This window comes from Phyllobates terribilis, unplaced genomic scaffold (assembly GCF_046119375.1).
Source record: "Phyllobates terribilis strain yellow unplaced genomic scaffold, ASM4611937v1 Scaffold_5__5_contigs__length_657084704, whole genome shotgun sequence".
Classification (NCBI taxonomy): Eukaryota; Metazoa; Chordata; class Amphibia; order Anura; family Dendrobatidae; genus Phyllobates; species Phyllobates terribilis.
The window spans coordinates 170,342,127-170,356,899 of NW_027362765.1; the positions used below are offsets into that span (position 1 = coordinate 170,342,127).

The 14,773-nt window shown below is 48.7% G+C and overlaps 1 protein-coding gene across 2 annotated transcripts in view; it reads right to left on the reverse strand.

The window, feature by feature from the left end:
- STARD3 (StAR related lipid transfer domain containing 3) overlaps positions 1-14,773 on the reverse strand; it is a 33,431-nt gene that overhangs the window by 11,736 nt on the left and 6,922 nt on the right. For both annotated transcript variants that reach the window (XM_073683410.1, XM_073683409.1), the window contains exons 2-3: positions 7,872-8,135; positions 615-692 (exon numbers count right to left, since the gene is read on the reverse strand). In XM_073683410.1, coding sequence (XP_073539511.1) covers positions 615-692; positions 7,872-8,084 — 291 coding nt within the window. In that variant the 5' untranslated portion in view covers positions 8,085-8,135. The remainder of the gene's footprint in view (positions 1-614; positions 693-7,871; positions 8,136-14,773) is intronic.

A 14,773-nucleotide genomic window follows, 5' to 3' on the forward strand; every position in this document is an offset into this window, starting at 1 on the left:
AGCATCTCTAGTATCTATACTGCTGTAGGTTATTTGGGTCTTTGGCTCAGAGTGCAGCTGGAACTAAACGAAAGAACTAAGATCAGAGAAAGGGCAAGGAGGTTTGGCAGGACGGAGCCTGCCATACACATTAGATGGCTGTCAGCAGAATGGTTGTCCAGCTCTCCCATACACTGGAGCACTCATTCAGCCGAGCGCTCCAGTGTACTCTATGAGAGAGCCGTCGCTAGACAGGACTGGCAAAGGCTTCTCTCCGGGAGAACAAAGCGATCGGCAGTCCGCTATCGGACACGCCCGATCTACATCTCCCCCGACAATCAATTGTTCAGGGCCAACATACACAGACTGTTTGCCGAACTAATCGATATCGGCAGGTTCGGCTGATAGTCTATTGTGTATGGGGGCCTTTCTATAGTACAATTAATCATTATTTGGCGGAAGGAAAAAGCTGGAAACAATAACTGGATATTGTGTGACTCAGCCCCATGGGTACAAGTAAGGATTTATAGGGACAGTCATGTGCACAGGCACTGCGACTACACACAGCTAGATCTACGTGGATCTCCAAAGCTAAGAACATGGTGTCCAGTCTGGAGGAGAGCGTCATCACTTACAAAGATGTCAAAAAACGAGGTACTAAACTGGTAGTCCAAAATCTCTTTTTCCAAGTTCTTCTCAATTCCATTATTAGTCTAAAAGAAAGAAAGAGAAAACACGTAAGTCAGTTGTATGGAATTAGGAAATTCTGTGTTAATGAGTAGGTGGGAGTGCAACCTCATACATTAGCCAGAGAGGAGAAAAGTGACAACACTTCTAGCCTGGAGGACCCGACATGTCTGCAGAGTCCAGACAGACTATTGATTTCAATGAGAACTGTGTAATTCTTTATTTCTCCTGTGGGAGTGCTGCAGGGAGATTAAAACACCAGTAATCGACCTTCCTCACAGATCACAGCTGATTGCTCATCTTCCCAGCAGTAGGTTGGACTTATCAGGGGATCTGTTTCTTATGAATTTTCCCCAACATTGGAGATCATTCGGAAGAGGCAGGAATTAGTGTTGAGCGAGTATCTTCTATTAACCCTTTCTCAGAGTATGCTCGGGCCGAGCTCCGAGTATTTACAGCTGCTCGGTGATATGGTTGAATCGCTCCCGTGTGCATGATTGGCAACTGTTTGACAGTTTTAATACATGTGAGGAATGTCTATTTCTTAAGCATTCCTCACATGTATTAAAGCTGTCAAACAGTCGCTCATCACTGGTAGGGATCCCTAATTCTGGAATAAAAACATGTTCTATTGCCTCATACTTTGTAGAAGCCCTCTATCTAGCTGACAGTAGAAGGAGGAACCACATACAAGATCCCTCTCTAACAAGTGACATCTAAGGCAATTTAAACCGACATTTTATCAAGTTATTAAAGATCTGTTAAAGAGAACTTGTCATCACGATTTAACCTTACTGTAAAAGGTATAGCCATAATGGCCCTGTTATACCTATTTTACTGATAGCTATAGTGAAAAAAATCCATAGCCTGGTTCTTGTTTAAGTCACTTTATAAGTTTTGGTGCAATAACCCATTCGAGATCTCGATCTGCGCATACACCGCCATTTTACTGCAGACCGCTGGAGGCTACTCTGAGCATGAGCTGCCTCCGGCGCCATTTTTGTGGAGAATGTTAAGACATGAATGTGCGCAAGTGGCACTCAAGGCAAGGGGGAGCAGGCGCAAAATTTACAAAAAGAAAAAAGGAGGCTCATACAGATGCGGTGGGGCCACGACAGAGACGAAGACCCTACCCACAGACCCGCTGAGATGCAGGAAGAGGTTATTGCACCAAAACTTCTAAAGTAAATTAAACAAGAACCAGGCTATGGATTTTTTCCCTATAGGTATCCATTAAATCAGTATAGCAGGGTCATTATGGCCATACCTTTACTTTACAGGTTAAAGCATGATGACAGGTTCTCTTTAATGTATTTCTGGGAGAGCTTGGGGAGAATTAATGTGGCATCATTGTAGCTTTCACAAAATAGTAAGACCCCTAATACAAAGAATATCAAGCAAATGGTTGCAAAACTATAGATAACAATAGGAATCACATAGAACAGGTGGATATAATAAAGTGCGTATGTATGTGTAATATATATATATATATATATATATATATATATATATATATATATATATATATATATATATATATATACACATACACACACACACACACACACACACACACACACACACACACACACACACACACACACACACACACAGTGCCTACAAGTAGTATTCAACCCCCTGCAGATTTAGCTGGTTGACACATGCGGAATTAACTTGGCATTGTGACATTTGTACTGTAGATCAGCCTGGAAGTGGGAAATGCACTGCAGCAAATATTGTTTTTTTTTTTTTTGTTTGTTTTTTTAAACGTTAAAAGTTAATTCAGAGTGTCATTTATTATTCAACCCCTCAAACCACAAGAATTCTGTTTGGTCCCCCTAAAGTATTAAGAAGTAGTTCAGGCACCAAGAATAATGAGCTTCACATGTGTGGATTAAAGATCTCTTTTGCCAGCCTTTTCTGACTATTTAAGACCCTCCCCAAACTTGTGAACAGCACTCAGACATGGTCAACATGGGAAAGACAAAAGGAGCATTCCAAGGCCATCAGAGACAAGATCGTGGAGGGTCACAAGGCTGGCAAGGGGTACAAAACCCTTTCCAAGGAGTTGGGCCTACCTGTCTCCACTGTTGGGAGCATCATCCGTAAGTGGAAGGCTTATGGAACTACTGTTAGCCTTCCACGGCCTGGACAGCCTTTGAAAGTGTCCTCCCGTGCTGAGGCCAGGCTTGTCCGAAGAGTCAAGGCTAACCCAAGGACAACAAGGAAGGAGCTCCGGGAAGATCTCATGGCAGTGGGGACATTGGTTTCAGTCAATACCATAAGTAACGTACTCCACCGCAATGGTCTCCGTTCCAGACGAGCCCGTAAGGTACCTTTACTTTCAAAGCGTCATGTCAAGGCTCGTCTACAGTTTGCTCATGATCACTTGGAGGACTCTGAGAAAGACTGGTTCAAGGTTCTATGGTCTGATGAGACCAAGATCGAGATCTTTGGTGCCAACCACACACGTGACGTTTGGAGACTGGATGGCACTGCATACGACCCCAAGAATACCATCCCTACAGTCAAGCATGGTGGTGGCAGCATCATGCTGTGGGGCTGTTTCTCAGCCAAGGGGCCTGGCCATCTGGTCCGCATCCATGGGAAGATGGATAGCACGGCCTACCTGGAGATTTTGGCCAAGAACCTCCGCTCCTCCATCAAGGATCTTAAGATGGGTCGTAATTTCATCTTCCAACAAGACAACGACCCAAAGCACACAGCCAAGAAAACCAAGGCCTGGTTCAAGAGGGAAAAAGTCAAGGTGTTGGAGTGGCCTAGTCAGTCTCCTGACCTTAACCCAATTGAAAACTTGTGGAAGGAGCTCAAGAATAAAGTCCACATGAGACACCCAAAGAACCTAGATAACTTGGAGAAGATCTGCATGGAGGAGTGGGCCAAGATAACTCCACAGACCTGTGCCGGCATGATCAGGTCTTATAAAAGACGATTATTAGCTGTAATTGCAAACAAGGGTTATTCCACAAAATATTAAACATAGGGGTTGTATAATAATTGACCCACACTTATGTTTAAAATTTAATAAAATTCAACTGAGCAACATAACTTTTTGGTTTGTAAGATTTATGCTTCTGTTCATAAAACCTACTCTCGTTTGCAGTTTGAAGGCTCTAACTTATTTGCATCTTATCAAACCAGCTAAATCTGCAGGGGGTTGAATACTACTTGTAGGCACTGTATATTATATATATATATATATATATTAATGTACCAGTGCACACTAATTGTGTGAGGAATAGGTATCAGTTGGGCACTATAAATGAGTTGTCACATCTGATTGTCCCTCAAATCAGTCTAAGTGTCAATGGTTAGCCCCTAAATATGCAGATTTTAATGGTGCCCTTTTGGCGGTTCACCCCCAGTCTCCCTGGTGTATTAGTAGGGGTATTAGCATGAGATCAGAGGATAAATACCAGGGCTGTGGAGTCGGAGCCCATTTTGGCGGAGTCTGTATAAAATGGACCGACTCCTAAAATATATAACAAATTGGGTACAGTAGTTCAATGCAGTTTGTGGGGAATATTTTTTCATAAGAATTTGGGAACGTTATGAAATGTCCTATAAATGTCTGTCCTATTCCTGATCTAAGGGTCTAGACTTTTAGCTGAGATGAATCTGTGCTACAGTAAATTTATCACTTAAACATGACCCATGTATGAGGGAGTCGGAGTCATGAAAATTGGGGAGTCGGAGGTTTGGCTTACCGACTCCACAGCCCTGATAAATACACCAGTAGTGATTACAGAGAGTAAATTAATCGGTCCTATATGCTTACTCAATCCTCAAGCAATGAGAGGCATTCAGATATCTCAGGAGTTGTGGGCCCTACTGAGTATTATGTAGGATCTCATACTCCTCTTCCTGACGTATCGCCCCGCTTTTATCTGAGGGCCCCTAAGGGACTTGGAGGGCCAAGAGGAAAAGAACAGTAAGCAGTCCTGCCTAATACACAATGCAGACACTAATGGATGCCAATAAAAAGATGAAATGCGCCGAAGAGAGGCATATGAAATCCTACAACATACTTATCAAGGACGACAACTGCTGAAGTGTCTCTATTCCTCTAGTTGGTTTTGAGGATTGAGCAAGTCCATACCACTGAGGACGGCCTTCGAGAAGCGGGGGGCACCAGAACGTCTACATATTTAGGGTACCAATCTCCACGGACTAGCACCTGATACATGGTAACAGACGTCGCTCCGCCTTCAGTGCTACTGACTTGCCATCTTGCTACTGTTAACTTTGAGATCTGTCCCGCCTGATGATGGTACGGACTGTGGAGCGAAACGTCACGTAACTTTTTTCTTTGGATTGCTCACAAATCATCTTTTACTACTGCATTAAAAGGAGGACAGAGTTCCTGTATGTGAACCTCCAGGGTGAGGCAGAGCAGGTGAGATAACGGCTCATTTATAATACGTGCCTGGTACATACACAGTACATTCGATCAGTGTGCATTGGTACATAGGTACACAGGCTCATATACACAAGCCCCTGGACTACTTCTACCCACTTGGCTTTTGGATATTATACCCATTGTTGTCTATAGATTGGTCGAGGTCCCTGTTAAAACTGTGTGTAACAGGGATCCTACTGGTTTCTTCGCAAGGAGTTTCAAGAAACACTTGGTTTTAATGAAAGGGGTTTTCTGTGGTATGTGGTATGTGTGAGAATCATGGGGTATTCTGTACCAATTTATGCTCTAAATACATTCGTTTTGTAAGTCAAGTAGAAAATAGAACGAAGATATTTTCTTAGGGGAAATGTGAATCTGCCGTTGCCGTTTTCTTTGTAAATCCCGGCGGGAGGCAAAGTCAATACTAACTGTGTTACCGGCCCTATTAGCGAGTGATAGATGGATGGACACTGTGCCTGCTGCACTTTAAGTCCCACTTTCCACATTTCATACTGATAAACGACCTTATCAGAGGAAAGCTAGAAGCAGAAAAGTGAAGCTCATTTGTCAATGTCACATGTAAAACAATAACCTAAACGGCCTTTGTAAATTGCAAGCTCCTAGGGGCAGAATTACTTGACAAGGTTATTTATTGATGCTAGAACGCTGCTCGTAAATTGGTAGACAGCATATTGCATTGGAAAAATAGGTCTGCCTTCTTTATTCCCAGGTTATGTCTGGTATTGCAGCTCCGTATCATCTATGTCAACAGAGGTGTGCTGCAATACCAGACGCAACCAACAGACAAGTGTGGTGCTGTTTCCAGAAGAAAGCAGCCAGGTTTTTCTAACGGCAGGGTCACACGACCGTAGATTCTCTCATTCGAGAGAATAGAGTCGATTATGCTAATGACACTCCGATCATACTCTGATCACAGTTTTATAAGTGTCAGTATAGTGTAATCTGATTTTCTCAGATGAAAGAATTGGTGCACACTGTGAGAAGATGGAGAACAAAATGTCTCCATCTTTTCCATTGTGTCAGTGAGCAGAAAAATTGGACTGCACACAAATGTCATGCGAGCGCAGTCTGATGTTTTCAACACACCCATAGACTTGAAAGGGTGAGCATGATCCAATTTCAAAGTGAAATCGCAGCATGCTGTGATTTTTTTTTTCACTAGCAGATTCTGTAAAGTGAAAAAAATTGGTCATCAGCACTGCCCCATTGAATAACATCGGTCTGAGTGCTATCCGATATAAACAAATAAAGAAAAAATTGGATGGCGCTCGTCTGGTGTATATGGCAGTGTGAGTGAGCCCTAATCCGATTAGCTGGGTCTATACATTCCGTAAACTGGATGTTGGCAGCAGAATTATGTGTGTGTGAGAGGATACAACAGCTATACCTTTGGCATCTGCAGTCAGGGTAAACAATGCTTGGACTGACTGCATAGTAACCTCTTGGCTCCTCTGTTCCCTAAGAGATAAGTGAAACCAGTAGATTCTGGCAGCCCATTATCAAGTTGAAGGTTAGCATTTATAAGAGACATAGCAACTGGCAGAATGACAGCCATCTTATGTGCAGCTTTAGATCGTAAAACATTCATTGTATCAGAAAAACTTATAAACTCAGGGTTGGTATATTTAAAGAAGCACTCCAATTAAGTCTAAGGAGACTTCATAGGCTACATTGTAAAAGACACTTCGAGCACAGAGTGACCCAGAGAGTCTGAAGGGCAGCAACATCACAGGAGCAGACCAGCGCTGGATCCCGGAGAAGGCCGCGGTAGGCGAGTATACTAACACATACACACTACACTACATGTATACAGATTTATAAAAAGAAAATAATCTTCATGGGAGGGCTTTTTAAAAAGTTCATTTCCTGAAAGTGAAAAGCCCCCCCAAAAGTTTTAAAATATCTAAAATAACAATCAGAGTAGATACTCACCCTCCCAGGATCCATCGCTGGTCTTGGCGTTTTGGTTGCAGCCATGGCATCAAGTTAACAGCACACATCATGGTTGTAGGTAACCACAGAGCTCAGTGGCTATGCGGAGGTAGATGGCACAACCGCTAAGCTCAGTGATTGGCTACAGCGGTGATCAATGTGATATCACCACTGAAGCGAGAGTACCAACAGGAAAATGGACCAGGGGTAGGCGAGTACCTGCTCTGTTTTTTTTTATTATAGAACTCTTGGGGTCCACTTTCCTGAAAAATCCCTTTTACTTATTAAATACTCATTTTCAACCTATAGTAAAACCATGAAACTACAGCCAGAGCCAAATGTGTTTTTAGATTGTGAAAACTCTGCATTAAAAGTTGTCCACTGCTTTAACAGTTTGTAAATGCTTATGGTGCATAGAAAAAAAATCCCTACTTGCCCATGAGCCCCTCGCTGCTCCTCCATACTGCTGACAGTGACCCCTGCTGACCTTTTTCCTTACTCTTCAGGACGGCTGTCAGTGACCACTGCTGCCTACCAGCAGCCACTGATTATCTGTTCGAGCTGGCAGAAAGAGTTGGAGACTGTTTCTTTAAGGCCCTATCAGAATGTGATTGAGTCATCCAAAGCTAAGCTCTCCCTGGAGGGGAAGCCTAGAGGACAAGGATGCTTATTTTTTTGTGTGTGTGAGCCCCACCCTGAGCCCATTTAAAGTAATAAAGCAGTGGAAAACTCCTTTAAGATAACGTAGAAAGTTTTCCTGCAGTCTCATGTAAAAAAAAACAAAACAAAACTATGGACGCCTGAGTGCGCCATCTAAGTATATTGTACTCACATTCAGCTCAATGATCCACAAAAGAGATATGAAGAGCAGATCAAATGTGACAAAAAGGCAGAACGTCCGGCGCACATCTGAGATCGCCCTGCGCTGCTCCGGGGGAAGGTAGAACTGCGGTGATAGACTCTGGCTCAAGGAAGAGTTGATGGAGGCGATTGCTGGTAGACTCCTCTCCAAGTCAGATCGGAAATCTTCTGGGAATTTACTCATCTTGGCAATGAAAGGGACCTCCAGTATCAGAAGTGGTGTTCACCGGTCCATCTGTCAGGGGCAGAATAAAGAAGATAATTTCAAAGGGATTAAAGAATAGCTGCCATCTTCCAGAAATACTGCTAGTGTTAATGGAAACAGTCAACAAGCAGACACATCTCAGGTCCCTACTCAGATTGCTGGACCACGGCAGCAGTTTACAGCTACAAACTCCAGCTCAAATGGCACCTAATGACCAGAACTTACTGCCCTACAGATCCCCATTAAGCTATGTGCACACGTTGAGTACTTGCAGCAGACTTTTCTGCAACAAAAAAAGGTCTGTTTTTAATGTGTTTTTGGGGCATTTTTCCCCCCATCCATTTGAATGGGTGAAAAACGCTGCAAAAACACTGAAAGGTTCTGCGAATTTGAAAAAATAAGTAGTGTGTGCGTGAGATTTCAGAAGTGCCATTCACTTTGCTGGTACTGTAACACACTGTGTGTTTAACGTGGCAAAAATGAAGCGTGTGAACAAGCCCTTACACTCTTAATTTGGGGAAGCAAAAGTTACAGCAGCAAAGGAGCAAGAAAAGGAAAAAAATTAACAAATAAAAGTAATGGCTGCACCTATGTTAATTATAAGGTGGCTCTGCAATTGATGAAGAAAGGGCACCTACCGAGAAACAATACATAGCCCAATAAATAATAGAAATCTTTATTAAGTGAATAAAAATTAGGACACTGCAACGTGGTATAAATCATACATGAAGTATTAGATCCAAATCGGAACAATGACATACGACGTGTGCCCACCAAACCATAACCACAAATGGACAGCTAGGGCACAAATATCGAAAAGTGGGCAAAAGTGGAAAGGGTGGTAATGCAGAAAGAAACCAAAACGTCACCCATGATGACTAATCCTAATGGTGCTGGCGCCAACGTAGGTTTCAACACAAAGTCCCCGAGGAAGGTGTAGTGTCAAAACGTATATATCGGAGCAAGCGCCATTCCAGCAGGTGGAGACATTATAAGTTTAGATGTGGAATTTTAAAAATTAACTAGAAACTGCATGTGTTTGTAGTATGGGATTTTTTCCCTGCATCTATTGATTCAGTTACCATGTTTGTAGTGTTTTTTTTTTCCCCAATCAGAAATGCCCTAAGAGTTGGCAAGTGCACTGAAGGCGTGTTCACACTAGTTTTTTTTTTTTTTTTGCGTTTTTTAGAGCAGAAAATATCCAAAAACTAAGAGGAGTTCACAACCACTAGTTTTGGTTGATTAGTTGGAGAGTTTTGACTACAAAAATTCGGCAAATAAACTCAGTGTGAACACTCCCCAAGAGTGGTGTCCTATTGACATCACATGAGAACACTTATTCACAGAGGATCTGACTCAAACTGTCATATAAATTTTGAAGCAGAAACCACTCCAAATTCCACAGGAAAAACTGCATGAACTACATTTCCTAATGGAAAGCACTGTGGCACCAGGGGGGCGCCTGCATGTCTTTATGGTAGATGTTCAGACATGTTCATACATATTAGATTAATGTGTACGGTGTGTGTGTGTGTGTGTGTGTGTGTGTGTGTGTGTGTGTGTGTGTGTGTGTGTGTGTGTGTGTGAAGAAGATCAAGCATGTTGGATTTCATCATGCCCGATCCTTTGTTCCCAAAGTAGATAAGTAGGGATGTGCTCCTCAAGTCCCAATGAGAATGTGTATTGGGGGGGAGAGAGAGAGCAGGGAGGAGTCGCACAGATGGTGTGTGTTTGTGTGGGGGAAGCAGGGAGGAGTCGCACAGATGGTGTGTGTATGTGGGGGAAGCAGGGAGGAGTCGCACAGATGGTGTGTGTGTGTGGGGGAAGCAGGGAGGAGTCGCACAGATGGTGTGTGTGTGTGGGGGAAGCAGGGAGGAGTCGCACAGATGGTGTGTGTGTGTGTGTGTGTGTGTGTGTGTGTGTGTGTGTGTGTGTGTGTGTGTGTGTGTGTGTGTGTGTGTGTGTGTGTGTGTGTGTGTGTGTGTGTGTGGGGGGAAGCAGGGAGGAGTCGCACAGATGGTGTGTGTGTGTGTGGGGGAAGCAGGGAGGAGTCGCACAGATGGTGTGTGTGTGTGGGGGGGGGGGGAAGCAGGGAGGAGTCGCACAGATGGTGTGTGTGTGGGGGGGAAGCAGGGAGGAGTCGCACAGATGGTGTGTGTATGTGGGGGAAGCAGGGAGGAGTCGCACAGATGGTGTGTGTGTGTGGGGGAAGCAGGGAGGAGTCGCACAGATGGTGTGTGTGTGTGTGTGTGTGTGTGTGTGTGTGTGTGTGTGTGGGGGAAGCAGGGAGGAGTCGCACAGATGGTGTGTGTGTGTGTGGGGGAAGCAGGGAGGAGTCGCACAGATGGTGTGTGTGTGTGGGGGGGGGGGGAAGCAGGGAGGAGTCGCACAGATGGTGTGTGTGTGGGGGGGAAGCAGGGAGGAGTCGCACAGATGGTGTGTGTGTGGGGGGGAAGCAGGGAGGAGTCGCACAGATGGTGTGTGTGTGTGGGGGAAGCAGGGAGGAGTCGCACAGATGGTGTGTGTGTGTGGGGGAAGCAGGGAGGAGTCGCACAGATGGTGTGTGTGTGTGGGGGAAGCAGGGAGGAGTCGCACAGATGGTGTGTGTGTGTGGGGGAAGCAGGGAGGAGTCGCACAGATGGTGTGTGTGTGTGGGGGAAGCAGGGAGGAGTCGCACAGATGGTGTGTGTGGGGGAAACAGGGAGCAGTCGCACAGATGGTGTGTGTGTGTGGGGGAAGCAGGGAGGAGTCGCACAGATGGTGTGTGTGGGGGAAGCAGGGAGGAGTCGCACAGATGGTGTGTGTGTGTGTGTGTGTGGGGGAAGCAGGGAGGAGTCGCACAGATGGTGTGTGTGGGGGAAGCAGGGAGGAGTCGCACAGATGGTTTGTGTGGGGGAAGCAGGGAGGAGTCGCACAGATGGTGTGTGTGTGGGGGAAGCAGGGAGCAGTCGCACAGATGGTTTGTGTGGGGGAAGCAGGGAGGAGTCGCACAGATGGTGTGTGTGTGTGTGGGGGAAGCAGGGAGGAGTCGCACAGATGGTGTGTGTGTGTGTGGGGGAAGCAGGGAGGAGTCGCACAGATGGTGTGTGTGTGTGGGGGAAGCAGGGAGGAGTCGCACAGATGGTGTGTGTGGGGGAAGCAGGGAGGAGTCGCACAGATGGTGTGTGTGTGTGTGTGGGGAAGCAGGGAGGAGTCGCACAGATGGTGTGTGTGGGGGAAGCAGGGAGCAGTCGCACAGATGGTTTGTGTGGGGGGAAGCAGGGAGGAGTCGCACAGATGGTGTGTGTGTGGGGAAGCAGGGAGGAGTCGCACAGATTGGTGTGTGTGTGTGGGGGAAGCAGGGAGGAGTCGCACAGATGGTGTGTGTGTGTGGGGGAAGCAGGGAGGAGTCGCACAGATTGTGTGTGTGTGTGTGGGAAGCAGGGAGGAGTCGCACAGTATCTGTGTGTGTGTGTGTGTGGGAAGCAGGGAGGAGTTTCGCTACAGGATTGGTTGTGTAGTGGTGTGGGCAGCAGGAGGTGTCGCACAGATTGTGTGTGTGTGTGTGTGGGGGGGGGAAGCAGGGAGGAGTCGCACAGATGGTGTGTGTGTGTGTGGGGGAAGCAGGGAGGAGTCGCACAGATGGTGTGTGTGTGTGTGGGGGAAGCAGGGAGGAGTCGCACAGATGGTGTGTGTGTGTGTGGGGGAAGCAGGGAGGAGTCGCACAGATGGTGTGTGTGTGTGTGTGGGGGAAGCAGGGAGGAGTCGCACAGATGGTGTGTGTGTGGGGGGGAAGCAGGGAGGAGTCGCACAGATGGTGTGTGTGTGTGGGGGAAGCAGGGAGGAGTCGCACAGATGGTGTGTGTGTGTGGGGGAAGCAGGGAGGAGTCGCACAGATGGTGTGTGTGTGTGGGGGAAGCAGGGAGGAGTCGCACAGATGGTGTGTGTGTGTGTGGGGGAAGCAGGGAGGAGTCGCACAGATGGTGTGTGTGTGTGGGGGAAGCAGGGAGGAGTCGCACAGATGGTGTGTGTGGGGGAAGCAGGGAGCAGTCGCACAGATGGTGTGTGTGTGTGGGGGAAGCAGGGAGGAGTCGCACAGATGGTGTGTGTGGGGGAAGCAGGGAGGAGTCGCACAGATGGTGTGTGTGTGTGTGTGTGGGGGGGAAGCAGGGAGGAGTCGCACAGATGGTGTGTGTGGGGGAAGCAGGGAGGAGTCGCACAGATGGTGTGTGTGGGGGAAGCAGGGAGGAGTCGCACAGATGGTGTGTGTGGGGGAAGCAGGGAGGAGTCGCACAGATGGTGTGTGTGGGGGAAGCAGGGAGCAGTCGCACAGATGGTTTGTGTGGGGGAAGCAGGGAGGAGTCGCACAGATGGTGTGTGTGTGTGTGTGTGGGGGAAGCAGGGAGGAGTCGCACAGATGGTGTGTGTGGGGGAAGCAGGGAGGAGTCGCACAGATGGTGTGTGTGTGGGGGGGGGAAGCAGGGAGGAGTCGCACAGATGGTGTGTGTGTGTGTGGGGGAAGCAGGGAGGAGTCGCACAGATGGTGTGTGTGGGGGAAGCAGGGAGGAGTCGCACAGATGGTGTGTGTGGGGGAAGCAGGGAGGAGTCGCACAGATGGTGTGTGTGTGTGTGTGGGGGAAGCAGGGAGGAGTCGCACAGATGGTGTGTGTGTGTGGGGGAAGCAGGGAGGAGTCGCACAGATGGTGTGTGTGGGGGAAGCAGGGAGGAGTCGCACAGATGGTGTGTGTGGGGGAAGCAGGGAGGAGTCGCACAGATGGTGTGTGTGTGTGGGGGAAGCAGGGAGGAGTCGCACAGATGGTGTGTGTGTGTGTGGGGGAAGCAGGGAGGAGTCGCACAGATGGTGTGTGTGTGTAGGGGAAGCAGGGAGGAGTCGCACAGATGGTGTGTGTGTGTGTGGGGGAAGCAGGGAGGAGTCGCACAGATGGTGTGTGTGTGTGTGGGGGAAGCAGGGAGGAGTCGCACAGATGGTGTGTGTGGGGGAAGCAGGGAGCAGTCGCACAGATGGTGTGTGTGGGGGAAGCAGGGAGCAGTCGCACAGATGGTGTGTGTGTGTGGGGGAAGCAGGGAGGAGTCGCACAGATGGTGTGTGTGTGTGGGGGAAGCAGGGAGGAGTCGCACAGATGGTGTGTGTGTGTGTGTGTGTGTGTGTGTGTGTGTGTGTGTGTGTGTGTGGGGGGAAGCAGGGAGGAGTCGCACAGATGGATTGTGTGGGGGAAGCAGGGAGGAGTCGCACAGATGGTGTGTGTGGGGGAAGCAGGGAGGAGTCGCACAGATGGTGTGTGTGTGTGTGTGTGTGTGTGGGGGAAGCAGGGAGGAGTCGCACAGATGGTGTGTGTGTGTGTGGGGGAAGCAGGGAGGAGTCGCACAGATGGTGTGTGTGTGTGTGGGGGAAGCAGGGAGGAGTCGCACAGATGGTGTGTGTGGGGGAAGCAGGGAGGAGTCGCACAGATGGTGTGTGTGTGTGGGGGAAGCAGGGAGCAGTCGCACAGATGGTGTGTGGGGGAAGCAGGGAGCAGTCGCACAGATGGTTTGTGTGGGGGAAGCAGGGAGGAGTCGCACAGATGGTGTGTGTGTGGGGGAAGCAGGGAGGAGTCGCACAGATGGTGTGTGTGTGTGGGGGAAGCAGGGAGGAGTCGCACAGATGGTGTGTGTGTGTGGGGGAAGCAGGGAGGAGTCGCACAGATGGTGTGTGTGTGTGTGGGGGAAGCAGGGAGGAGTCGCACAGATGGTGTGTGTGTGTGGGGGAAGCAGGGAGGAGTCGCACAGATGGTGTGTGTGTGTGGGGGAAGCAGGGAGGAGTCGCACAGATGGTGTGTGTGTGTGGGGGAAGCAGGGAGGAGTCGCACAGATGGTGTGTGTGTGTGGGGGAAGCAGGGAGGAGTCGCACAGATGGTGTGTGTGTGTGGGGGAAGCAGGGAGGAGTCGCACAGATGGTGTGTGTGTGTGTGGGGGAAGCAGGGAGGAGTCGCACAGATGGTGTGTGTGTGTGTGGGGGAAGCAGGGAGGAGTCGCACAGATGGTGTGTGTGTGTGTGGGGGAAGCAGGGAGGAGTCGCACAGATGGTGTGTGTGTGTGTGGGGGAAGCAGGGAGGAGTCGCACAGATGGTGTGTGTGTGTGTGTGTGGGGGAAGCAGGGAGGAGTCGCACAGATGGTGTGTGTGGGGGAAGCAGGGAGCAGTCGCACAGATGGTTTGTGTGGGGGAAGCAGGGAGGAGTCGCACAGATGGTGTTTGGGGAGGAGTCGCACAGATGGTGTGTGTGGGGGAAGCAAGGAGGAGTCGCACAGATGGTGTGTGTGTGTGTGTGTGGGGGAAGCAGGGAGGAGTCGCACAGATGGTGTGTGTGGGGGAAGCAGGGAGGAGTCGCACAGATGGTGTGTGTGTGTGTGGGGGAAGCAGGGAGGAGTCGCACAGATGGTGTGTGTGTGTGTGGGGGAAGCAGGGAGGAGTCGCACAGATGGTGTGTGTGTGTGTGGGGGAAGCAGGGAGGAGTCGCACAGATGGTGTGTGTGTGTGGGGGAAGCAGGGAGGAGTCGCACAGATGGTGTGTGTGTGTGGGGGAAGCAGGGAGGAGTCGCACAGATGGTGTGTGTGTGTGGGGGAAGCAGGGAGGAGTCGCACAGATGGTGTGTGTGTGTGGGGGAAGCAGGGAGGAGTCGCACAGATGGT